The sequence below is a fragment of the Salmo salar genome, chromosome ssa06, assembly GCF_905237065.1.
Source record: "Salmo salar chromosome ssa06, Ssal_v3.1, whole genome shotgun sequence".
NCBI lineage: Eukaryota > Metazoa > Chordata > Actinopteri > Salmoniformes > Salmonidae > Salmo > Salmo salar.
Window position 1 is genome coordinate 56,591,861 of NC_059447.1, and position 27,761 is coordinate 56,619,621.

The 27,761-nt window shown below is 41.0% G+C and overlaps 2 protein-coding genes across 2 annotated transcripts in view; one reads left to right on the plus strand and one right to left on the minus strand.

Annotated features, from left to right (window-relative positions):
- Positions 1–13,343: 13,343 nt before the first annotated feature.
- LOC106607679 (homeobox protein Nkx-2.4) lies at positions 13,344–15,484 on the plus strand. The gene is made up of 2 exons (XM_014204882.2): positions 13,344–14,144; positions 14,323–15,484. The coding sequence occupies exons 1-2, from the start codon at positions 13,778–13,780 to the stop codon at positions 14,979–14,981; spliced, it is 1,026 nt and encodes a 341-aa protein (XP_014060357.1). The 5' UTR covers positions 13,344–13,777; the 3' UTR covers positions 14,982–15,484.
- A 951-nt stretch (positions 15,485–16,435) lies between these two features.
- The window catches only part of LOC100380636 (5'-3' exoribonuclease 2), a 29,280-nt gene continuing 17,954 nt past the window's right edge, over positions 16,436–27,761 (minus strand). Inside the window, exons 22-30 of the mRNA XM_014204881.2 lie at positions 27,596–27,693; positions 25,970–26,049; positions 25,811–25,867; positions 24,939–25,007; positions 24,429–24,563; positions 23,608–23,723; positions 20,141–20,210; positions 16,786–16,957; positions 16,436–16,671 (exon numbers count right to left, since the gene is read on the minus strand). Coding sequence (XP_014060356.1) covers positions 16,609–16,671; positions 16,786–16,957; positions 20,141–20,210; positions 23,608–23,723; positions 24,429–24,563; positions 24,939–25,007; positions 25,811–25,867; positions 25,970–26,049; positions 27,596–27,693 — 860 coding nt within the window. The 3' untranslated portion in view covers positions 16,436–16,608. The remainder of the gene's footprint in view (positions 16,672–16,785; positions 16,958–20,140; positions 20,211–23,607; positions 23,724–24,428; positions 24,564–24,938; positions 25,008–25,810; positions 25,868–25,969; positions 26,050–27,595; positions 27,694–27,761) is intronic.

A 27,761-nucleotide genomic window follows, 5' to 3' on the forward strand; every position in this document is an offset into this window, starting at 1 on the left:
CATGCCATTGTTTCCTCCCAATGGGAAAAAATAATTACAAATTCATGCGGTATCCTTTCTTAGCAAAGACACCCCATTCACATATTAGAACAGGGAGCTCTTATCCTAAGGTTTTTCTGTGCAACCCCTCACTCTTTCTCTCTATTTCTCAATCTTCTCGCCCGCTCTATTTCTCTCTCTCTAAATATTTGAAACCAGTTTTCCAAATACCTTGCTCCAAACAATTTCTGTACTCACTCTAGTCATCTAAAACACGCGTTAGTATCAGTGGATACCTGTACTCACCATGTACTTCAAGAAAATGTTGAAGTGATAAATAATAAATTATAGCGTATAAACTATAATGTTACTCGCATTCCTTATTGGGTCAATCCGCAACTGAGCGTCAAACAACTGTCTCACCACAAGATGACAGTATATACCTTGATGAAGAAGGATCTGTATTTTAGCCACTGGGTATACTGGACAGCCCATAACTCCTCCCAGTTCCAATATCACAAATATGTTCTAATTTAAGCAGTTTATAACTTATTTATTTTGCATTGAGCATTTTAGACAAAAACAATTTTAATGTTCAGTTAGTGTTACAAGGCAGGTGTAGGTATTTAATCAACGAGATTATTGTAATAGAACATGTGTCATATCTATTTAAATCCAATCATGTTTAGAGGTTAAGAGTTTGAATATTAATTGATTAATTGCATAGACAATAATGGTTAAGCTAGAGTGTCTCTGTCAAAAGCTCATTTTTTCTGAACAATCACCTTATTCAGTCCAGAACAGGCAGGAAGGGCACGTAGGACAGCGGTGAAGTGAGTGGTTTGTCCACAGAGGGGAGCAGTTGGGCAAATGAAAGTTCTTGGATGAGAACAAGAACGTTCTCATTTACTAGTGATATTGTAACCTGCATGCTGCAATGGTGGGGGGAATAGTGACATGCAGTAACAACCTCTGTATGTGAATTTGTGTCTTTCAGAGGCTTTGGCGTTTTTTTTTATCAACTTGCTTCTATCACTTTCTAGCACACCCAGCAAGTTTACGGAGCAGTTTACAGAGTAGTTAGCTGCTCCCAAGTGGCTTCAGCGTCTAAGGCACTGCATCTCAGTGCAGTGGCTTAGGTGTCACTACAGTCCCTGTTTTGAATCCAGGCTGTATCACATCCTGCCGTGATTGGGAGTCCCATAGTGTTGTGCACAATTGGCCCAGGTTTGGCTGGGGTAGGCTGTCATTGTAAATAAGAATTTGTTTTTGGCTGACTTGTCTCGTTAAATAAAGGTTTTTAAAAAAACAAGCCAGCTAGCTTTGTAGCCATGGATTGTGCACCTTCCATTGTTTAGCTAAGTAGCTAGCTGGTTGATGTTTTCCATTGGGAACCAGGGCAGACGAAAGAAACATTCCACAAATGCTGTTTACATTGATATCCATACTGAATGAAGCAGTTAAGGGAACCTCATGGGCACCTTTAACTTTTCCCACTTAATTTAAGGGGGAAATCCACCTGAAAATGTTTTGTGCAACTTAAGGGAAAAGATAAGGGGAAAATGTACCTGTGGCGTTTCATGCAACCGGGCCCTGATCCTCTGGAAGGAGCATTATGAGTCATCATCCATCCTCCCCTGGACAATGGCTACACTCCCTTGTTTACTCAGTGCCCTCTCCACGTCTGTCATACCCACAGCACGGTGGCGCTCTGGAAGTCTTGTCTACTCGTCTAAGCGTGGCCTCGCTTGGCTGCTTGTCGCCCACACACTCTCAAGAGCTCTTCACAAGGGATCCGACCGACGCCACAGTCCAAGCACACAGCCAAACTGGGGGCGGGGGGGTGTCCCAAACGGCACCTCTGTAGTGCACTATTTTTGACCAGGGCCCAGGGTGAATAGCGTGTTATTTAGGACGTACCCCGGGGTAGAACGCACGTGTACGCTACTAGGCTTCTCAACCACAGCTGTCCTTGGGGTAGCATGATGCGAAAGTGACAATGTCTGTGGTAAACAAAACCAAAAAAAGTATGCATTTTGAATATTGTATGGAGCGAGACATTGTGGCATTTCATCGGACCTGAGCGATGAAATGTATTGTGTGAGCGGGAAGCAGCTGAACTCAATAACACAACATAACAGAGCCAGGCTTTTATTGTGGACTAAATATACCCAGATGTAGGACCCCTTGGTCATCATGTTCAACACAAAATACTCTCTTAAAGTATTTTGTATTCTTTTTTTGACATGGTGTAGGGAAATATATCCTGTTAAATGCATGATGCAACATAGCAACTCAATGACGTTGGATCAATTTTTTTGCATGCACTGAAAATGTAGTTTGTTCATAGATTCCATAGATTAGTCTGTGTTGCTGTGTTGTGGTGTTCACCAGGACACGCTGGGAGAGTACTGAGGGTCAGGGGTCGACGATCGCTCTTCCCCATCCCCCACCCCGGCTATAGTGTGAGTCTATAACGGCAGACCCATCATCCCCTGGCTGGGAGTTGGGAGCTGGGCTGGCCAGGACAGGAGCCAGGTGGTCTGGATCCCTCCTGTGAGTGGCTTGAGTGGCTGCCTTTCCAAGAGCCCCGGGAGCACAGCTGCTTGTCCTATTGCTCTTCACAAGAGCAGGGGATTAAATGGAGAAGAGAGAGAATGAGGGACCGAGAGAGAGAGAGAAAGTGTAAGAGGTAGAAATTGAAAAACTGGAAATCTAAGGGAGAGGGTAAATTGAGATCTGTCTAGCAAACATAGTAGGCCAATGCCACACAGACGTGCACCAGGTTTGTGAGAATGGATGGTTTCACCAAATAGCATTTCGAAATTTGAGATGAAATATGAATTGAAATATGAACATAATATACATTTCCACCTCAGCTCAATTGTGGTATGAGCACCCTTTACCTAGTATAAAAGGTTGTCTTATAGTGAGGAAGTAACGGCAGAAAAACCTGGGCAAAATAGTACTAGTTTTCCTACAGCTTCACTGCTAGGAACTCTAATGATAATACGTAGGGAGTCAAACAAGGGACAACACATTGAGGGAATGGCCCTGAAAAAAAAAAAATTGGATCTTAGGATGCAATTAACCACATAGAGGTCAGAGTCTATTTGCCAAGGGTTCTATTGGGAGATCCTCCATATAACATAAGAACTAAAATCATTCCAGCCTATAGACATCAGGAGTGTTAATGATGTCTCTCACAGGAGGGATAAACTGTCGGGAACTGTTCTGCCAGGTGGGTGGAAATCCGCTTTAACTGTCTTTTCACACCATAATGACTGTGTCTCCTTAACACAAAAGAGAACACACAACGTGATTAGTCTCATAATATCAATGCCTCATTTCAAATACTGCATTTTTCCTGATCCGCGGAGGGCAATCTTCTTCAGTTATCTGGGACAGGGATATGGGTGATTTAGATGAAAATGCAATCACTCTCCTGAGTGTTTATGTGGTTTGCTAAATGTAATTGTGACGTACACTTCTAAAGAATTGGCCAGAGAAAATCAATTTAATTGAGATACCAACACTGCAAAGTGCCACTTATCTTTATACTCGCTGTTGGACACTTTGTGACTGTGCTTTTTATTACAGCGTATTAGATCAAGCGGCAGAAAGTCGTACTGCGCCTGAATAACCTGATTTGAAATAGTGATAATATCCATCATATTACATATTACATTAAAATCATTACATTATATACATATTACATTATATTCAACATGACAGAATTGTTATATCATCAGCATATAAAGTTGTACTATGCTCATAAGGCATTTATGAGGTATATTCTTCAAGAGTCAATGGGTATATCCTACACTGAACAAAAATATAAACACAACATGTAATGTGTTGGTCCCATGTTTCATGAGCTGTAATAAAAAAATCCCAGAAATGTTCAATAAGCACAAAAAGCTTATTTCTCTCAAATCTTGTGCACAAATTTGTTTACATTGCTGTTAGTGAGCATTTCTCCTTTGCCAAGATAATCCATCCACCTGGCAGGTGTGGCATGTCAAGAAGCTGATTAAACAGCATTATCATTACACAGGTGCTGGGGACAATAAAAGGCCTCTAAAATGGGCAGTTTTGTCATACAACACAGATGTCTCAAGTTTTGAGGGAGCGTGCAATTGGCATGCTGACTGCAGGAATGTACACCAGAGCTGTTGCCAGAGTATTGAATGTTTATTTCTCTACCATAAGCTGCCTCCAATGTCTTTCTATGCCCTACAAGGCCCACCCATGCCTGCAACCCTGCCCAGTCATGTGAAATCCATAGATCAGGGCCTAATGAATTTATTTCAATTGACTGATTTATTTATATGAAACGAAACTCAGTAAAATCTTTGAAATTGTTGCATGTTTCTTTTATATATTTTTTCAGTATACATATTATTACCATAGAACAGAAGTAAATCTTACAGACTATTCTTATGCTCCTCACAGTATGCTATGCACTAGCGGTTCTGGGGGGGGGGGTTGCTATTGTTCTTTTTACATCCGTTATTAGACAGTGGCAACGATGATGATTATGAACATGGTCTTTTGCCTGCTAATGCCTGCAATGCAGTGAAGAAAACGATATGACAACAATAACGTCTAATGTAACTGGCCCCTCTAACAGTACAACTGGCCCCAGCTTGGGCCCCTCCAATTGAAATGGTCTAGAACCGCCACTGATGCTATGGGCTATGGCTCAGCTGTGTGAGGCTGTAGTGTACAGCCGTCATATTACACCCGGTATCTGCAAACTCTAAATTGGCCAGCATGATACAATGACTCACATCAAAGGCACAATCACAGTTCATTTGAAGTGCATGCACAATACACCAGGGCAAGGATCAGCCATGTCCAGCGAAGTGGTCTTCTTCCCAGAATACAAACATCTTCCTTGTTCTTGGTGGATGTCTTTGAATATTCATGTCTTTCCAAGTGGCCCTTTAATTATAGACAGCAGATTCATATTCATTGGATCTTTGTTTTTGTACAGATGTTTTCTAGCCACATGTGCAGGAATAAGAATGGATAAATATTTCACTACAGTAGCTCTCAATTTGTTTTGGCAATAGGGGAAAGAATCGCAATAGAACATGGTTATACAGTATACACACACATATACATTTATATTTTTTTAATAATATAAACCATTTATTGGCTTAACAAAGACATTGAAGAAGGTGGTATAGAATACATGAAATATCCACATTCCCTATCAAAGCAGTATTGATGCTTTGCCTCAAGGTGTCAAAAACAAAAATAAAGACTAAACATAGACTATCAAAGAGCTGTTGTGCCTTTGGGCTGGGATGTCTGGTATCCAGCATCTGGGGAGAGATATATGGAGAAATACCCAGAACTGGAAATTGGTCTATATTACCTCCTTTTGAAGTTACTATGGAAGCTTGCCAATAGAATGTCATCAAATTGATGTGTGTACCCTTTAGGTGATTGGACCTGATATTGATTTGTGTGTCATAGAAACGCCTGAGAAAGATGGCCTTGTGATAGGCGTATATAGGCTATAGGTCTATCGTCATCATTATCATCATTGGTATAACTAGTCTAACAGCTTACAAGGCTATTTAGTGATTGCTGGTGCAACTCAAATACAAAATCCTATAACATTCATTTTTCTTTTGAGATCACAGGTGGACCAGGTGGATGAAGTTTTTGATATGGATGAAGAACAAATGGGTCGTTCCACTATTCCTGTGCCTTTTGAGAAGTATAACTTGGTAAAAAAATATATTTATATATATATCTGCAGTAAGTGCCTTTTAAGTGCCAAATAAAGTAACTAGGTTGACCATAACAGTTAAGTTAATGTTAAGTTTAGGCATTAACTCAAAATTGTTAAGGTTAGGCATTAAGGTAAGGGTTAAGGTTTGGGATAAAACAAACATATATATTTGTTTAAAACCTCTTCAGCGTCTCATCCCGTTAGCGGGATCAAAATCCAGCGAAAAATCATATCGCCAATTAGCATTAAAAAAATAAATAATTTTGTTTGTTTTATAGATACACCTCTCCTGAATCGACCCACGTCGTCCGATTTCAAAAAGGTTTTACAGGAAAAGCAAATCATTAGATTATGTTAGATGAGTCCATCGTAAAAAGCAACAACATAGCCATTTTCCGACCAACCACTTGCATCACAAATAACCAAAAAACAGCTAAATGCAGCACTAACCTTTTACAAACTTCATCAGATGACACACCTAGGACATCATGTTACACAATGCATGCATTCTTTTGTTCAATAAAGGTCATATTTATATATAAAAACAGCATTTTACATCGGCGTCTGACGTTGACTAACTATTTTCCCCTCAAATGCGTCCCAGGAAACAGTGCTACAATTCCCTAAATTACTATTCGAAAACGATTTTTTAAATTTATATTGTCAATCTAACATTTATAGATGAATATCTCTTGAGAACACCTGTCATACCAGATTTTAAATTAACTTTACTGGGTAATCACACTTTGCGATAAAAGGAGATGCGATACACAGAAAATGAGCTAATAAACCGAGCTCGGCGCCATCTTGGAACAATCGCATGTCACATCTCATCTTGTATAATATTGTCAATAATCGCCTACCTTTAGTTGTCTTCATCAGAAAGCACTTCCAGGAATCCCAGGTCCACAACAGATGTATTTTCGGTCGAAAAAGTCCATCATTTATGTTCCATTAGCTTTCTGTTGTTAGCGCGTCTGAATACTGTATCCAAATACTACAGCCGTTTCGAAATAAAACATTTTTTTCCCATTTAGGTTCGTTCAAACATGTCAAACGTTGTAAAACATTAATCTTCAGGGCCTGTAACACCTAGAGAGCCAATAAGATTCGACGGGGACGGTTGCAGAGTGTTTTAAAACATTTCCAAAGGTGGGGGTAGACAGCGCCGCCGGCGTCATAATGGTGATGGCCCATCCCCTGTGACCAATTTCCAATGCGTCTCATTCACTGAGTTTCGACTGTATAAGGCTCAAACCACTGTGAAAAGACTGGCGACATCTAGTGGAAGCAATAGGAAGTGCTCATTGAACCATTGTTAACGGTGTGATTAATAGGGAAAGATGAGAAGTCGAGTCCACAATTCAGAATTCCACTTCCTGTTTCAATCGGTCTCGGGGTTTTGACTGCCACATGAGTTCTGTTATACTCACAGACACCATTCAAACAGTTTTAGAAACTTTAGGGTGTTTTCTATCCATATATAATAAGTATATGCATGTCCTAGCTTCTGAGTTTGATTAGTAGGCCGTTGAAAATGGGAACGATTTTTTTTCAAAATGCGCTGTGGCGCCCCCTATCCTAGGGTATCCTCAAGATTAACTACTTTCTATCGCTGGATTCCAACATGCAACCTTTGGAATCAGAGGATCCTTACTCCTGTCCGTCATCCACGTTCCGCAACGCCCTAGAAAAACCGAAACCTACTTGAAGGTAACAGTGCTCATTGTTGCCCCTCGTGGACGGTTCCCATGACATCTCCCGACGTCCTCAGACATGTATGGACGTCTAACGCTGATTTGTTTCACGGGTGACCTGTCTGGCCATAAAATAGTAGAACTAGCTCACCGCTTTTACACTATGATTTCACTATTAGATGTGCAATGTTTCTCTTGAAAAAAAAAAACATGTTTTATTACGCCTAGATTCAATCAGATCAAGCGTTAACCTGCGATAGCAGACACCCAGCATAGCGGATGTTTGGCGATGTCAGCGGTGGAACTGTGCTGGGGCCATCAAATCGGTGAACAGCTGCTCTAGCGATCATTCTCGCTAAGCCACACCTGCCCCACTCCTGTTAGACGTTCAGAAAGAGAGTGTATGCTATAGAAAATTACGCTCAAACTGTAAAATCATTCAACAAAATTATGAGGATTTCTTTCATCCTAATCAAGGTGTAGATGACTTCTCACATTCCAGTGTTCAAACTTGGAAACAAGGCTGCATGAGATTTCTCTTAATGCGACTCAGTGCAGCCAATGGCAATCTCCGCTTGTGGGATTTGACAGCTCTAATGCAGTTCCAACTCCAACATCAGCTATGCGGATATCGGCTAAAGCGGATATTATTGAAAACTAGAGTTTAGTTCACGTTACAGGGTTGACCTTAAAATGCGGGACAGACTTCAACGAATCACTAATCATATGAAATAGCTCCAATAATAATCTTCAGAAATGGCTTTGTCAAAGCAACAAAATAACTAGGGCTTTACAATGATGGAGAAACTTTACAATGTGGGGATTAAATGGGTTAAATTCTTCCTAGAAGTGACACGGGGTTGACGGAGGGCACTTTAGCAAGCCTTTGTTCATATAACAAATCTGATTAATTAAAATGTTCTGTGGTCTATATTAAAGGGGACTTCAGTTAAGAAACAGGTTTCTAAAATAAAATATTGGTGCGTGATTTCTACTTAAAATATCAAAAGGGACGTAAAAGGCACTCTTTTCGAGGAACAGACCCAAACAAATAAACGACTGAATAGACGAACGTGTCAGTCGCTTCCAAGATTTGTAATAACGACAATAAAACAAAGGACAGGATAAACTTAGGAGGGTTAAACCCGTTTACAAAACGATTATGGCATTTGACCAATTTCACTTCCAAAATATTGTTCTTTTTTACATTAAAAAAAAAAGAGTTAAAATGCACAAAGAACATTTGCTTAGAACCCTAAAGTTTCAGTTTTGTTAATTGATAATGCACGACATTTCTTGGTGGAGGTGTATATGTAAATATTTATATTTATTCTGCTAGAATAAATACCTCCCAACTATCTAAAGTATTAGACCTATGGATGATCATTTATTTGATCATATCGGCTGCTGATATCATCAAATCGCACTATTAATAAATACACTTTAAATCCACGCTTGGTCCAATGCTAAAGCCCCGGTCGCCTTTAACATATAAGCATAATTTAATGTATAATATAAGAAACATGAATTAAAATACAAATAATACTGGAGTGGATGAAAGGGTCTTGACTGAGGAGGCTTGGCACACACATTTATCTCTGCTACTCATGAAAGAAGATTAAACTGTTTGGTGCAATAATCTGAAATTCACATTGGCGAAATCTAAATACAATAAAGCAATCAATGAAAGCCGCCCATGGGCCGAAAGCAGCTTTTTATCAAGCTATCTACTTCTAATAATAAGTCTATAATATTATTATTTGCTACAGTAGGATAGTAGTAATTATGCTGTCAGTACTTTGTATAGTGAGTATACCGCCTATACAATTTTCTGGAAAAGATGGCACACAGTAGGCATCAATGGTGTCTATAATACAACTTTTTCTTCGCAATGCTTAAAATGCTCTTTACAAGTTACCGAAGTGCTTCCATTACATCAATAAAAAATATTACTAAATGTTTGTGAGGTAATATATTAATATGTAATAAGCTAAAACAATTCTCTATTATCCATAATTCTTTGGTGACAGGCTAGCCTACATTTGATTGCAAAGCAACGACTAGGCCTGACGTTTCATCGTGCCATGACGTTTCATCTGAATGTCAACATTTTGATTAGTAGACTATACTTAATTCACCACTGTATCAAGTAAATTCATATTCCAGTTCTTGATTTATTCATTTAGGCTACCACTGCACTCTCCAGACCATCAACGCGATTTTTCTCGTGCATGCTCAAAAAGCTATTTTAATAGGGTTTTATAGGCTAGCCTACCTCCAAGCGATAGCAACGGTGCACCTGCCGTGGAACCTTAATTAATATGTACATTTGACTTATCTTTTGAAACGTATTGACATTATTTACAATATTGTCAGACAGTGTCATCGGCAAACATAGCCTAAGCCCTCCGTTGAGCAAATACCCACAGCTTTTGGTGGAATTGAAATGAACTAATCGTTCATAAGGCATTGCCCAAACAAAGAGAGCAGGCCAACAGGTTGATTGTGGTCATGGGGGCCTTTTCCATCGTCCGGTGCACGTGGAATGATGTTGCAACACGATTCGATGCCTTTGGTAGTTTGCAGCACTGGCGCGTAGCTTAATACAGCTGCCATTTGTCTTGCGAAGAGCTGGGATTCCACTTCTGTAAGTGTTTCGCCTGAGAAAGGAATATACCACAATTGTCCAACATTCTGAAACCGTCGAACAGTGTTTGCTACAAAAATACTCCGGTAAATAATTTCCATCCGTCTTGTTTCTGTCTTGTTGCCCTCACCGTGACATGAAAGTTGAGATCATAGCTTTTCATTTTGTTGAATTGGGTTAACAAGCACGGACTCCACACAAGCTCATTTGCTTCACTTACATCTCCGGTGCATTAGCAAGAACGGTTCAGGACCCGGGCCCTCACTCTAAGCGCAGAAACCCTTTACTGACCTCTCCAAATCTCTCTCATGTTATTGAGCCAGTGATGGCGGAATGTATCAAGTGCCCCATTGATAGCAAATATGCCATCCCTCTACTCCAAGACGTTCGGGATCTTTTCAAATATAACCTCAAAAGAGTTGCTTGCGTTTTTTTGTTTATTATCTCAAAATGTTTGATATGCAAGTAGGCTGTGCGTTTATGGGGGATAGAGAGGTGATGCAAAATTATAGAGCTTGTAAATAGCACAACGTTAACACAATTCAAAGATCATTCAGAGATCACACTATAGTTAGTTACTGAAGGCTACAGTCACCTCAAGAGAATCGGTCATTGCTGGAAAGCAAAAAAATATGATTTTGACGTCCAAATATAGGCCTATATCATCGAGGGTCATTGTTCTGATTAGTGCTCGAGCGTCTCCTATGTTCTTTCCCAATGAAAATGTCTGTTTTGCTTTGTGCTATATTAGTTATGGTGCAAATGTTGATCTGATTACAAGTGATATTGAATTTACTAGCTAGTGAAAAACAGTATGTAGTCTAAATGGAACATTACTTGGGACTTGTTTAATAATATGAAACTTATTCAACGAAAGTTATAGGCCTATAGATAGCCTATGGGTTATATTTCTGTAATGATGTAGCCTAATAATGTATAACACTAAAATAAATTCCTATAGGCTACGATTTTGACCTATTTTGAGTTGAAGTCTTATGCTTCCTAGGATATATATAATGTAACGTGTCAAGACGCACCGTAATTATCCTATCGGGTTTCCATAGCTACACCAACGATTAGGTTATGGAACAATTTGAGTCTAATTTTCCCGGTTGAATTAACATTGCTCAGGTATTCATTCAAAAGTTAGACAAAAACAAGTTACCTGCAATAAGCTGGAATTCAACAGACCCGAGCTGAAAGATTCCCTTTTCATGCTATATACCAGCACAAGCGATCGTGTACCAGTGGCGGTTCTAGACCATTTCAACTGGGGGGGCCAAGCTGGGGCCAGTTGTACTGTTAGAGGGGCCAGTTACATTAGACGTTATTGTTGTCATATCGTTTTCTTCACTGCATTGCAGGCATTAGCAGGCAAAAGACCATGTTCATAATCATTCAACAATTGTTTTGCATTTTCTGTCTAATAACGGATGTAAAAAAAAAAAGAACATAGCAAAAATTTGTTGTGTAAAAATTATTTCATACTCCACATTTAGGGGGGTCACAAGGGGGTCCAAAATTGTCACAGGAGCACTGGCCCCCCCCCTACAATTGGGCTAGGCTGAAAACTTTGATGTAGCCTAGGCCTAACAAAAATGAAAGCGCAAAATGGTATCCAAATTAAATAGTTGGTAAATTACATTAGGCTTTAGCCAATCAGAATTTAAAAAAGTGGTCTACAGAAAAATTGCCTAACCCTACATCTTGACTAAGCAAGATCGCCTATCAGACAGAATCAAGACCGAGACAAGGCCATTTATCAAGAAAATACGTTTAAAATGATTTATGATTACCATACTTGGACTAAAATCTGAAAAATTCACATTCACAAAACAATTCTTAAATTCTAAAAAAAGAAATGTTTCAATATACATCAGTGTGTGGGCTGCACAAATGTGACTGTGCTTCAGCACTTGTCATTCCCTGGCCTTGCCATCTCTTTCTGCCACAGGGACTTTAGCATACAGACTTCCGCTATCTGCACGGATAAGAAATTATCAAGCATAATTCATTTAAAACAGATTGACAAAAGATAATTTCACGGAAATCAATTCACCTGTTGTCAAGTTAATACCTCTCAAACATTCGAGGTAGCCTAAAATGATTTAGACAGTTTTATAGTAACTTAAGTCGCGAAATCACCATAAGGCCTACATTTTACCCTTTTAAAATGTTCAGATTAGCCTGCATGCGGCATTGGATGAGCAGGTGTACTCGTTTCTCACTGCGCACAGACGTCAGTTTAAAGACCGTTTTTGGTTGAGCTGTCAACTTATTTTAATTCAATGTGAAATCAACAAAATGTCACCATGTTACTGGATTTTGGTTAAAAGTTGAGTAAAAAAAAATCGCTTATGTTGACAACTTTTTAGAAATCCAATAACTTTTCTACCTTCATTCAACGTCACACACATTTTGTTGTTTAAATGACATGGAAGCAACGTTGATTCAACTTGCCTTTGTCCGGTGGTCTACCAGAGATAAATGAGCATTATAGATCAAAGTAAATGGCAACAATGAGTTCTTAACTCAATTAGCATGCTACTGGTGATCCATCTTTTTGATTTTAAAATAGATAAGGACTTAATACACATTTAATTGTCTTTGATGAATCTCGTTCACATCAAGGACTGAACTTTGATTTGAATCCATGCCATCGTTGCGGTCTAGGACATTGTGCCACAGGCTACTCTATCCGTTTCCATGTCCACAATTAAATAGGCCTAATTGGAAATTGGAAAGTACCAGGATGACTGGACAAGTAAGCACTCATTAAACGCGATGAATAACAGAGTTGGTTATTTTCACATCTAAATATGATTTGAATAAAGTATTATTTTAAAATACTAATCCATTGTATTGTGTATTGTCTGATTACATTTAGTAAAGAAGCAAAAAATAATATAATTGTTACGTTCGTTATTGTATGGGGTAATGCAAGCCTACCAATTTATCTATGGAAAATATACGGTCCCGTGTGGCTCAGTTGGTAGAGCATGGTGTTTGCAACGCCAGGGTTGTGGGTTCGATTCCCACGGGGGGCCAGTACGAAAAAAAATATATATATATAGAAATGTGTGCATTCACTACTGTAAGTCGCTCTGGATAAGAGCGTCTGCTAAATCACTAAAATGTAAATATAATCACACCCTTAAATGCAGAATGTGATAGGTCGGATGGTGAAACAAAGTCTTCATTGTGGTCCGTGATTCGGTCTCTCGTGTCTGTTCGAAGAGCTCTCGAGTTAAGAAAAAGGTTGCCATTTTATTTTTTGGCTGGAGCAACAGCATTACCCGAATGCACCAAAACTATAGCCCATTGTCTCACTTGAAATCCGACCAAAAAATATATACTTTTCGAATTAGTTCCATAATCACAGGTATTTATTAAGTTGACGTTTAAACCATCTAAATGGCATCTTGCTTATCTTAACTCAAAAGTAAAATGTTCCTAAATTACCCGGTTAAAATGTCAATGCCCATTGTTGGCTCGTTGCTCCGCCCCTCGTGTTTGTCGTAAACCTGGCGCCTGGCTAGAGTCAAGACAAGATAAGAGCTCCCAAGGCTCCCCTCCTTCTCCAAGGCGATCCATTGGAAATCTCAGACGGACTCACAAGTACTCTTGTAGGTGTCCTGCAGCAGAGACACAACACAACGGTCGGACTTGTTCCGCGTTCAGCCAAATTCACCTGCGGGCTAAACCATGTCCTTGAGCCCAAAGCACTCAACTCCTTTCTCAGTGACAGATATTTTAAGCCCGATCGAGGAGACCTACAGAAAGTTTGGAGGCATGGACAGTACAGGGAACCTCGCGTCTTCGCTGGGCGCATACCGACAAACTCAGGTGTCTCAACCGGGCATCCAGCAGCACTCCATGTGCCATAACACCGGGGTGGCGAGCACCTATCACATGCCACACAGCGTCTCCCAATTTTCCAGTGCCATAGGAGGCTACTGTAATGGGAGCATCGGGAATATGGGAGACCTCCCGTCTTACCAAGACACAATGAGGAACGGCGCAGCATCAACTGCATGGTATAGCGCAAACGCCGAAACCCGCTACCCAACAAGTAAGTTGAACACGTAGCCTATGATCTGACTTTTAAGAAATGCAATTCGTTTTGATTAACGTAAATGTAAACTACAACTTCAAAATGGTGGATAATTGCATTGCGCACCACGACTGAATTCAAATAATTAACTTAACCGGTGTCTAATATTCATTTATTTAACTCTGTGCCATTAAAGTTTCTAGATTCATGGGGGCTTCCACTGGGATGAACATGACCGGGATGGGGACGTTGGCAGGGATGGATGCCACCAAATCCATGGTCACCTTACACTCTGCGCCCAGGAGAAAACGACGGGTGCTGTTCTCTCAGGCCCAGGTGTACGAGCTGGAGAGGCGCTTTAAGCAGCAGAAATACCTGTCGGCACCCGAGAGAGAACACCTGGCGAGCATGATTCACCTGACGCCGACCCAGGTAAAAATTTGGTTTCAGAACCACAGGTACAAAATGAAACGCCAGGCAAAGGACAAAGCGAACCAGCAGATTCAACAGGAGAACGGCAGTGTGTGCCCACAGCAACAGTCACCGAGGCGGGTAGCGGTCCCGGTTCTCGTGAAGGATGGCAAACCCTGCCAGAACGGGTCAAGCATACCGACGTCTGGGCATCAGCAGGTGCAGCAGAACGTGTCCGGTGGTGCGATGGCGGCATCGGGCAGTGCGGTGGTCAATCACCACAATCAGCAGGTGAATAATCCGTTATCCGAAGAACTGGAGGAAATGTCCCCCAGTTCCCCTAATCTACACAGCCAGATAAACATGGCTCAGACTGACGCGGCTCTCATCGAATACACCAATAACATGGTCAGTTCAAACCTGCTTTATGGCAGAACTTGGTAAAAGGAAGAAACCTGCCATTTTATATTTTCATTCTGGAGAACACGTCAAGTGGATTTTAAGACGAACAAAAACATCGAGAAGGACAGTGGTCGTTGGTGACATGGACAACAGAAGCACCATACTTCATTGACATTTGAGAGGTGCATAGAGCACCTATTTTTAAGAAACAGTCGACCGTGCGTGTTTCACTTTTGATGAAGAGTATTTGATAAAAATTACACTCCAAGCACTCGGTGACGGTGTGAAGGGAGTGAAGTTTTATTTGTTGGAATTCAATTCTTTAAAGGACACATTGAGGGTATCGGGCCAAAGTATTGTAATATTTCGATTAATGAACCTGAACTGTATATATAGTTAACACATTTCATGTGACAGTGATTGTTTAAACGAAATATTTGTCCGATCATTTTTTGTAAATTACAAATGTGATTGATGCATAGCATACATATATTCAAATCACAATCCAGTTGAACTAACAATAAATCGCTTGACATGTAAGCATATCTGCTTATTCATGTGGCACATGCGGATGTAACGAAGTTTACCTGTAGGTTATAGTGAAATTTTGATTAATAAGTTGGCCTAATGCAATGACATTTGTTATTAGTTCTTATCACCCAATTATTGAACGAAAGAGTCCAAAAATATAAATTCCAATACTTCTTGTCGTTACAAGCAGGCCTGGTTAAGTAAACAAATATTTAAGCACGTAGTCTATAGCATGATAAAGTCCTAAAATGTAAGACTATTTTGCAGGATATTTAAATTGGACCGCGACTGATTTGGGCAAACAATGTAAGACAAAGATGAAAGGCGAGAATTTCCAAACTACTGAGCTCATTTGTTGTTTCAAATTTTCAATAAATATAATTTGTTATTCGTGGGCCATTTAATTTAAACATTTGAAATATAAGCACGCAAAAAAATTGTGATAAATTTGCCTACTTTATAATAATAGGGTCCGCATTAAATAAAGGGGCACTGAATGAAGAACTATTAAATATATTTAGAGGACCATAAAGCTACTTATGTACCTGTGAAAATGGGAGAGTGATTTATTGAATCCGGTAGGAAATGAAATATGGTTTCTGATTAGGCTATGTAATTATGTCTCAAACAAAGCCTCTATGCAACTGCTATGGAGTTCGTCAATCTAAGGAATTTTGAATTGAAAAAAAAAATAAAAAAATCGAAAATAATTAAACCATTGTCTAAAGATTTGCCATGTTCATGATTTAGGAATATTCAGTTTACATTTTTTCAATGAATGCTTCACATCAGAAAGCTTATGGCGATTGTGAGGATTGATAAGAGGAATATGTAAGGTATATGTGATGCAAATAGCTGAATAGTTTAATTTGGCTGTATTTATGAAAATTTGAAATAAAATATTAAGCTAATCTAAATTAGGGGGGGTCAATATCAACTTTACAAACAAACTGACAATGACACAATTGTCTTGACTCACTTGTATTTCACAAGTTGTACAGGCATTATTCTTAAAAATTCAGTACATAAGAACATTTCGGTATTATTAAAAGAAAACATCTTAAGTAAAACAGCCTGAAAGACAAATATAGCGAGGGAAAAAAAAAAAATCATATTCGCCTTCTTCCCAAGTCTAAATTTAACTCCAATTGTATCTTCTTGCTGGGGGTGGCAAGGGGTAATTCCGTCCAGAGCTGTAGCCCTGTAAAACACAGAACCAAACCGGTCAGAAGGGCTGCACAGTAAATAAAAGACGGCAGACATTAGCGGAGTATTGTATGCATCAATTATCTGGAGGTCGAAGTCATGGAGTTACCGGTTGTCCTCCACGGTCTCCTCGACGGTCATCCTGACCACGTTGCTGGTGGTAGCCACCCTGACCCTGCCCCCCTCCGTGGCCTCCTCTCTGCATGTTCTGCTGGTAGGCAGCTCCCTGGGACTGCATCGACCGGTCCCAGCCGTGCCCACCACCACTACTATACTGCTGCCTGTGGGGGCACAAACATTAAAATTAATTGTCATTTTGGATATAAAAATTGGACTGTATGCCTACATTGCAATTCGGTTCTTAACTGCCATGTTGTAGAAGATTACTAAAACTATCACTGCCAATTTGCCTTTGATTCTAAAACGATGCAGATTAGTTAAACATGAAGTTAAAACATCTAGCTAATGATTAGGGCCGGAGAGATACCAGTATTGCAATATTTTTTCCATGGCAAAAATTAAAACACGAAGCAGACTAAAATCTTCGGTCCTTTTAAAAACCTGCTGTATGTAAAATATTGTGTTCCATAGTTTGGGAAATAAATACATGTGACTGGATGACAACATATCGTTTGTTTCCAACAAAAGTTCAATCCACTTCGTGTTGTTTCTTTGTCGCGATCCTGGTATCGTCCCGGCCCTACCCAAATAAACAAAGTCAGATTTTGCATTGAATTCTAAAGAATGTCTTTCCTCCTAATTGACAGCTACAAAAACACATTTGCCATGCTGGACAATTTGGGCTTTAGGCCCTCCCTGCATTTGTCCTACCCATTTACTCAGTCTAAATATATGTCAGAGCACCTGATCAGGAGCAAAAAGAAAAATATATATGTTTCAAGTTCTATTGATGCAGCCTTCAAATTGACTGTGGTGACCTCCCTGCTAATTGGGATAGACCTGGAGATTGAATTCATAACAACATTTTAAAAAAGGGCCAATATTTTCACATGATTGAGAGTATAAGAATATTACATTAATGCCAGAGTATGAAATAAACCATACATTTAAAATGTGGCTTGAATCATGAACTGCATTCATCCCTGAAATGAGGACACCGCATTTCCTGTGTGTGATGAACACAGTGGCTCTCCATGAATAACACCTCAGCAATGTGTCCATCCATAAGCCAAGCCACCACATTAAGGGTCTCATCTTATTCACTACAATAGGCCAAGGAAAAAAAGTAGGACCCGTCGTAGAGGGGCCCATCCCTCATTATTGAACCATGTCACATTCTTCCCCAATGCCAGACTTAACTGAGCACTGGAATCTGTAATCCCTCCTCAAAGTTCCTTATGAGTTGCATTTCGGTCCCGTTCGTATAAGTAGTTAAAAGAAACTGTTTTCAATTCGCTCACTAATAACTAGTGACCTAAGGTGACAGAGAGCCACAATAGGCCTGGTAGGCCTGAAAAGTTGAACCAAAGAAGCTGATTAGTCTTTCAAGAGGTCTGGAGCCAGAAACAATGGCGGGTCTGTGCGGACACAGTGGCTGTGGTGCAGAAATGTTACCGCTGGAGCAGTATTAGTGATGCCTCATTAAGTTGGCCAAACCTCAAGAGAAATTTGTTTAGCACTCCCAAATTCTTAATTCATCTCTAAGCCCCCCCATGGTGCAGCCCAGTGGGCACAACTAATATAGGAAGGCCTGTCATCTACCTGGACATTAAGTGTGACTCTGTAGTCACCACTAAACCACTAATATTTTCTACTAACCACATACAGAAACAGTCAAAAATTTGGACACACCTACTCATTCAAAGGTTTTTCTTTATTCTTACCATTTTCTACAAAGTAGAATAATAGTGAATACATTAAAACTATGAAAGAACACACTTGGACTCAGGTAGTAACCAAAAAAAGGAGTTACAAAAAAATATATTTTATATTCGATATTCTTCAAAGTAGCCACCCTTTGCCTTGACAGCTTAGCACACTCTTGGCATTTTCTCAACCAGCTTCACCTGGAATGCTTTTCCAACAGTCTTGAAGGAGTTCCCACATATGCTGGCTGCTTTTCCTTCACTCTGCGGTCCAACTCATCCCAAACCATCTCAATTGGGATGAGGTCAGGTGATTGTGGAGGCCAGCTCATCTCATGCAGCACTTCATCACTCTCCTTCTTAGTCAAATAGCCTATACACAACCTGGAGGTGTGTTGGGTCATTGTCCTGTTGAAAAATTAAATGACAGTCCCACTAAGCGCAAACCAGATGGGATGGCATATCACAATGCTGTGGTAGCCATGCTGGTTAAGTGTGCCTTGATTTCTAAGTAAATCACTGAGTGTCACCAGCAAAGCACCTCCTCCTCCATGCGTCACAGTGTGAACCATACATGCGGAGATCATCCATTCACCCACTGCGTCAGAAAGCCACGGCAGTTGGAACCAAAAATCTCATTTGGACTCAGACCAAAGGACAGATGTCCATTGCTCGTGTTTCTTGGCCCAAGCAAGTCTTCTTATTGGTGTCCTTCAGTAGTGGTTTCATTGCAGCAATTCGACCATGAAGGCCTGATTCAGTCTTCTCTAAACAGTCGATGTTGAGATGTCTGTTACTTGAACTCTGAAGCATTTAATTTGGGCTGCAATTTCTGAGGCTGGTAACTAAAGAACTTATCCTCTGCAGCAGAGGTAACTCTGGGTCTTCCTTTCCTGTGGCGGTCCTCATGGGAGCCACTTTCATCATTGCGCTTGATGGTTTTTGCGACTGCACTTGAAGAAACTTTCAAAGTTGACTGACCTTGAGGTCTTAAAGTAATGGACTGTCGTTTCTCTTTGCTTATTTGAGCTGTTCTTCCCATAATATGAACTTGGTCTTTTACCAAATAGGGCTATCTTCTGTATACCCACCCCTACCTTGATTGGCTCAAAACACATTGGGGAAAGAAATTCCACAAATTAACTTCTTTCAACAAGGCACATCTGTTAATTGAAATGCATTCCAGGTGACTACCTCATGAAGCTGGTTTTGAGAATACCAAGTGCGCAAAGCTGTCATTAAGGCAAAGGGTGGCTACTTTGAAGAATCTCAAATATATTTTGATTTGTTTAACACTTTTTTGGTTACTACACGATTCCGTGTGTGTTATTCCTAGTTGATGTCTTTATTATTCTACAATGTAGAAAATAGTAAAAATAAAAACCCTTGACTGAGTAGGTGTCCAAACTTTTGACTGGTACTGTATATTACACTAAACCTCATGTAATTAAGAAAAAAAGGTACTACCATGGTTAATTTCCTATGCTGCAGTGGGGGCTTTGGAGAAATACTACAACATCCGTTTCTAAAGTGTATATATAAATGCCACTGCATCAATCAATAACTTTGCAGGCCCAGGATGAGAGGCCTTGTGAATACACGCCTATGTATTAAAAGCAGACAATGCCGTCGACTCACCTTGGATATTGCTGTACAGGGTTAGGGTTGAATGGGGGAGGTGCCCCTAGAAGACCCTGCTGCCTGGAATCTGGGACAAAAAGAGAGACATTCAGAAAGTGGTTCTGGGGAACCAACGTCCCTAACACGCTACTAACCCATCGAGAGCAATACACCCTTTTTAAAAAACAGCAATACTTAAGGTGCATCTACCTAAGAAATTGGTTCTGATGAGTTGCCATCATTGTCATTTTTTTATACACCTCAGTACATATTGCATTGATGAAACCAGCTATGAGACTTCTGTTTGGTGAAAATGCTAGTTTGACACAGTGAGATTCCAAGGAATCCATTCCAAAGCAATCGCTTCGAGTGAAAGTTAAATCTGTTGCACGCAATGTTTGCGAATCAAAACGGAAACTCAGGTTTAGCATACAACACAGACTATGTAAAAATGTATTAAAGTTAATTAACCCAGTTCACTTCAGCCTTAACCTCAATATGAAACCCATAGATTTCAATCTAAAAAGTGATCAAAAGAAAGTCACAATGATAAAATTAAGCACTAAACCACAATAGGATGAGGTGGGGGGGAAAAGAGAGAAAAAAAAAATGCATTTGCATTTCTTGTCTCCAGCAAAATGAAATAAGCATTCAGCGGGCAGCATTGTGGATGACTCAAGTACCCCTGGTTCCATCGCGGCGAGCCCCTTCACAAAGCCACACTTTTTAAAAAGTAGCGAGAGCAGCTTCTTCCAGATCCACTGTTGCCAAGGCAATGACCAGCTGCAAGCCCTGGACTTGTTTGTTTATAGGGGCAGGCCTGGTGAGTGGCTGAGACGGGAGGAGAGGGGGCGGGGTGAAATGAAAAGAACTTCAGCAAAGAAAGGCCAGTCATTTACAAACCTGGATTGGAGGTTGGTGTTAAAAATGTTTGTTAGGAGGGGATAGGATATCTGTGGAAATAAGCGTTTGGCCTGCTGGCACAACGAAAGTTTCACTTTGAGGCCAATGCGCAATGTTATGAGAGAGAGTTTAATGTGGTCTGAGATGGCCAAGAGAATATGGACTGGTCAGTCTGACTTGCGGGGTGGACTAAAATTGACCACAAGAGATGTGTTTGTCAAGTGATTGAAAATTAGACAGATAAGAACTACGTACAATTGAAACATACTAACAACGCATAACTGTTTGTCCAAACAAAGTGATTAGGTTGGATCTGTGGACTTGTAAATCTTGACAGTTAATAATCTTGTGGACCAACAACCTTATTGAGGACCACCCACTCTGGCCCCATTTATACTCTGGTAACATTGTCATCCGTCTTCTGTCCTGATGACCGGCAGTCAGTCAAAGGAGGAAATTACAATTGAGACACCTGTCCATCTCCTTAATTAACAAAGATCTAAAACTCTAGAGCTCCAAGCCATGTGACACAAAAGACAAACAATTACACCTAAAATCCCCCAGTATACTTCACATTCCCTGTATTAACCCAAGGGATAACAGCTAGCTCAAACCAACTTTTTATTCCAACAGTTGGTAACGTTCTATGCATAGATTCTATTTTCGGGCCGAAAGGTCAACTGAATTCCATGAGAGTGCCTTAAAAGTGCAACTTCTAATAATGCAGTGACAAAGTTGCTAGTCCAATGTGACTGGACGTCAGAAGACTAAATGGCCACCGGCGGTGTCTCTCCGTTGGGTCGTCACACAGCAGCTGTTTTTATTAGGCCCAACAAAACCCCGCAGCATGTTTCAGAAGCAGCCGGTTGACACATCACCGCAGGAGGTAGTGGCACGCTGAAAGGGGAAGTTAACTTTGGTTTCAACCCTCTCCAGTCTACCACACATCCAATCAAATGGGATCGTCCCAGAAGGCTTTTATCAGAGGGGCCAGTGTGTCCAGAAGCACTCGACAATCTCATTACCACCCGCAGTCTCCCAGTGCAGCCAGCACCACTAATCGACACAGGAGCCACCCCCAACCCAACACAAAAGGCCCCAACCTGACCAGGGTGATTACTGACAACCTAGTGGATCCTCCCTGAGAGAGACAGTTCACAGCAACAAAAGCCTTTGAGCGCTGAGCTCCCTACTGTCCCAGAGTTGTCACATTTGTAGTCTCGTCTCAATAACTTGTCTGGCTAATTGTGCTGTTGGGACCGATGTCGTCTCACACCATATATAGACTAGTTAATCTGTGCATCCTTTTATAAATTGGTTGACTAAAACTGCTAGATTGTCTTATGGATGGAATGGGAATATACACACAATTATTTGATGTAAATTGCTCTCTTACTGACTTAAAGCTGCAATGTCACTTTTTGGGGCAATCTGACCAAATTCAAATAGAAATGTGAGTTAAGGATTTCATTCTCATTGAATTAAAGTTATAGATCTGTCACTGATTGAAAGAAGTCTAAAAAGAGGCAGATCTGTTCTACGTGCGCCATTTCTATGTTTCCCGTTCTTAAGTTCAATTTGAGCCTTACTTTGTACACCAGCTTCAAACAGCAAAAAAAAAAAAAATAGTTATTGAAAATATATTTGTGCCGTTGGTTATTCAAGGCGAGTGTCAAAGGGACAGTATACTAAAATTAAGCAGTTACATTTTATTATTCCTGCAGTTCTGGCGAATTGTATCGTCAGGACTAGAAGGCCATGAATTAAAAAATCCCACCGTTACATAAAGTGACAATTTGAAGAGAAACAGGCCCACAATCACAGATGGGCCAGCGTATTAACCCTGATTGCCTTAATCAAAATAACTAATATAGAAAGAAAGAGGATGAAGTCCGTCCTACGCTGCTAATTGGCAAGTTTACCATCAGGGATGAACAGCAGAGGCCAAGGGAGGCTGCCGCAATCCGAAGGAACCAAAAGCCTTATTTGCATCAAGTGCCACTGGAATAGCCTCTGCTCCCCCACAAGCTATCAGCAGCCAGATGAGATTATTCATCAACTTGCAAATGGGAACATCAAAGTCAAATTGGAGAACTGAGCCTACGTCCCAAATGGCTCACTATTCCCTGTATAGTGTACTAGTTTTGAGCAGAGCCCTGCTATCAGAGGAGCATGGGGCTGAGACCGGGGCCTGGGGACAACCAGGAGCCTCTGATTAGGGGCTAGGAGACCGAGAGAGAACGGCCCCCTCCAGATTACGCCATTCCAACTCCCCAGTGCTGAACAAAAGGGCCATTTAATTGTATAATATAGTTATTTTTATTCTTAGAAGAGGTACAATATGTCAGCCGAGGACAAAGGAAGTGAAATGTAGCAGCAAGTAAGAAAGGAGGCAACAAAACGGCTTTTCGGATCTGAGATTACTGTCCATCTTCGCTAGCTTTTCTATCATCTATTTCAGATCGTTACTACACGACACCTGCATTGAACACGTAAAGACTTCTTTTTTAAACGGGAGATGCAGTGATTGTGTTTGTCTAAGGCCTGACTGTGTGTGTGTGTGTGTGTGTAAGAGGACTTACGTGAGAAGTGACCACCACCGTGGGGGGGCCTGCTGTAGTTCCCCTGGTGGTAGTTGCCAGGGGGTGGAGCGTTGCTGTACTGCCCGCCTCCCTGCTGCTGTCGGTTAACGCTGTGACTGAAAACATGCAGCGTCAGTCACAGATATTAATCATCAGCTATAGGCTGTTCCATATACACCGTTCCTTAAGCCCCAGCTGCCAGTCAAATAGCCGACTACAGACCCGAATGTGGCCGGCTACTTCACTGAGTAACACGTCGGGTGCATCAGATGCCTACACATACATTTTTAGATATTATAGCTGCTAATACGAACCATTTGCTGTCACATCAACACAAGCAAACCAAACTGGGGGGGGGGGAAGAAAAAAACTAATTTATGCCAGGTTTTCCTAATTACCAGTCTCTGAACACCTGCCCATTTGGCCCCATCAAGGAAAATAACTGTTTAAATTACAGAATTAAGGATTTGGTGGACAAAAACATTTCTGAATATATCATGTTTCTTTGGCAGCATGCATAATTCATTCCTGAACATGCTACAGTCCAGAATCAGCCAGATGTTCAATTACCCAGGTTCCTTAAAGGAGCAATACGGGATTGGTACATCCATTTTTGGACTTTCCATGAGCTTGGTTCAACAGTATTTACTTTTGTAAACAACGTAACAGTAAACAAACAGCCTTCTGTGAATGTCTGGCTAAGTTAAAGAGCTTAGATATCATGTATCAAAGGGTGACCATTGAAGGGATATCATACAAGTTGGTCTGGCTGCAAGTCTTAAATGGTCAATGCTGTCTAGTCTGAAGAGATGTGCACGTACCCCAGGGCCCTGAAGGCTGACTGGTCCAGATGGACCTGCTGCCGGTTGGAGTTGAAGCCCAGTTGGGGCCTCCAGTTACCCCTACCACGGTTACCCCTCTCCCAGTCTCCAGGCTTCAGCACCTTGGCAGGAATCCTGAGAGACAAGGAGCCATTGTATTTTTCCCACACAAAAACAAACAGAACAGGAAACACCACTGTCATAAAGAGCTCCATGATCTACCAAAAATGAAAAAACAATGAATACACTGACTTTGTCAAAGGGGACAGGGAGACATGAGTGATGAATGACAAATATAGTGGATGCCATTCTTTAAAATCACAGATGCAGTGTACAAATTCAATTGAGATCCATTTTAAGGTGTAGCAATAAATAAAGATTTTACACTATCTTCAATGTTAACATTGCCTAAAGAACAATGTATCTAAGCACATACAGAAGGTGTAAGATACACCGCTCTGACCCAATGGGAACATGCTAATTATAAAACAATGCATTGTAATAACTTACTTTGCTCCATGAAGAATGACAGCCTTGAACACAAAGGTCTCTCCAAACTGTGGGTCCTTATATTTCACTCTGCCAAGATAAAGGAATTTACAATTTATTTTATGAGTTTCTCTAAAAACATATATATTTTTTTAAACAGTACTTAAGCGGTATTAAGCCTTAGTGAAGACAGAACAAATAACATTTTACAATAACATCCTGGTTAATTCAGGTGGATTCCCTAAAACGTTTACATTTCGGTAAAACTCCAGGCAAAGCCGACTCCAAGCCTTGCATTGGCAATGAATTTAATAACCATCCTGTCCCAAGGAGAAATAGCGAGCCAAGGCATTTTAAATCGGACACTCCAGTGCTGGTTATAGAAAATGGCATCAATTCCGTTTTTTGACATCAGCCTTGCTCTACTTCCAGTGTGAATGAGGGAGGCCATGTTCCAAAAGGCACCCTAATCCCTATATCTGGTCTAAAGTAGTGGACTACATATGGAATAGGGTGCCATTTGGGACGCAAACCCACTGAGAATAAGGGAGTCTCAGCTCCTCTTAGAAGCTGACCCCCAGAGGGCCGAGCAGGTCGTTACATCCAAGGACCTTTTTTTTTTTTTAATCGTGCGGCAAATGAGCATTTGAAGTCGACCACTGAAGGAAAACTTAATTTGTTTCACACAGAAGATGACCTTAAATTTGTCCTCCTGGTCGAGGTCAATCACGTAAAATAAAGCAGTAATGTGAACTCGCGACTATCGCTCTGAGCATTGTCAACTGGCCCTTCAGGTGAACATTTGTAGGAAATTCAGTCTTTGTACAAATGTGCACGTGTCTCAACTGGGAAGACCAACTGGTGTGACTAAGAAGGTAAAAGACAATCCTTACCCAATGGCACTGTTCTGTGCAATGTCCCGTAGCATGGGGATGGGAGACTCCACTGGTCTATGAACAAAAGCGGTTTCACACATGGGTTAGCCATGATTCTCTCCAGAGAAGGATAAATAATGTATCAAAAAGAGTGATGAGAAAATAGATGTTCCTTACTTATCTGGTAGGATAGGGTCTCCGTCAAGATTTAATGTACCTTGAATTCCATGGCATAGTTCCGCCGGCATCTCGGTGCCCTGAGGTAAACAGAAATAATATTGTTTTAAGTTCATTTTAATGTAATGTTTATGTATTTAGCCAGGATAGCCCAGTCAGTAATTGCCACTGTTTAAGGGAGTTCTTAATACTTCTACTACATAAATAAACTCAGCAAAAAAAATAAAATAAACGTCCTCACTGTCAACTGCGTTTTTTTCAACAAACTTAACATGTGTAAATATTTGTATGAACATAACAAGATTCAACAACTGAGACATAAACTGAACAAGTTCCACAGACATGTAGCTAACAGAAATGGAATTGAGTACTGCAGTACATCTCCTCATGGACTGCACCAGATTTGCCAGTTCTTGCTGTGAGATGTTACCCCATTCTTCCACCAAGGCACCTGCAAGTTCCCGGACATTTGATCCAACAGGTCCCAGACGTGCTCAATGGGATTGAGATCCGGGCTCTTCGCTGGCCATGGCAGAACACTGACATTCCTGTCTTGCAGGAAATGACGCACAGAACGAGCAGTATGGCTGGTGGCATTGTCATGCTGGAGGGTCACGTCAGGATGAGCCTGCAGGAAGGGTACCACATGAGGGAGGAGGATTTCCCTGTAATGCACAGCGTTGAGATTGCCTGCAATGACAAGCTCAGTCCAATGATGCTGTGACACACCGCCCCAGACCATGACGGATCCTCCACCTCCATCCCGCTCCAGAGTACAGGCCTCGGTGTAACGCTCATTCCTTCGACGATAAACGTGAATCAGGCCATCACCCCTGGTGAGACAAAACCGCAACTCACCAGCGAAGAGCACTTTTTGCCAGTCCTGTCTGGTCCAGCGACAGTGGGTTTGTGCCCATAGGCGACATTGTTGCCGGTGATGTCTGGTGAGGACCTGCCTTACAACAGGCCAATAAGCCCTCAGTCCATCCTCTCTCAGCCTATTGTGGACAGTCTGTGCACTGATGGAGGGATTGTGCGTTCCTGGTGTAACTTGGGCAGTTGTTGTTGCCATCCTGTACCGCAGGCGTGATGTTCGGATGTACCGATCCTGTGCAGGTGTTGTTACACGTGGTCTGCCACTGTGAGGACGATCAGCTGTCCATCCTGTCTCCCTGTAGCGCTGTCTTAGATGTCTCACAGTACGGACATAGCAATTTATTGCCCTGGCCACATCTGCAGTCCTCATGCCTCCTTGCAGCATGCCTAAGGCACATTCACGCAGATGAGTAGGGACCCTGGGCATCTTTCTTTTGGTGTTTTTCAGAGTCAGTAAAAAGGCCTCTAATGTCCTAAGTTTTCATAACTGTGACCTTAATTGCTTACCATCTGTAAGCTGTTACTGTCTTAACAACCGTTCCACAGGTGCATGTTCATTAATTGTTTATGGTTCATTGAAAAAGCATGGGAAACAGTGTTTAAACCCTTTACAATGAAGATCTGTGAAGTTATTTGGATTTTTACGAATTATCTTTGAAAGACAGGGTCCTGAAAAAGGGACGTTTCTTTTTTTGCTGAGTTTATTAGGTGGGTTGATCAAATTGCAGGGATGCTGCATTCTTGCGATACCTCGTGAGATTCTCCACGGTACAGTTCCTGGATGAAGTCACAGATAGAATGGGACTTCCCCACAAACAGCATATCACTGCCAAGGCTGTTCCTCTTGTCTGAAACAAAGAGTGAACACATCAGCTGACTGACTAGGTCAATATTCAAAAGGATTCCTGTAAGGGAG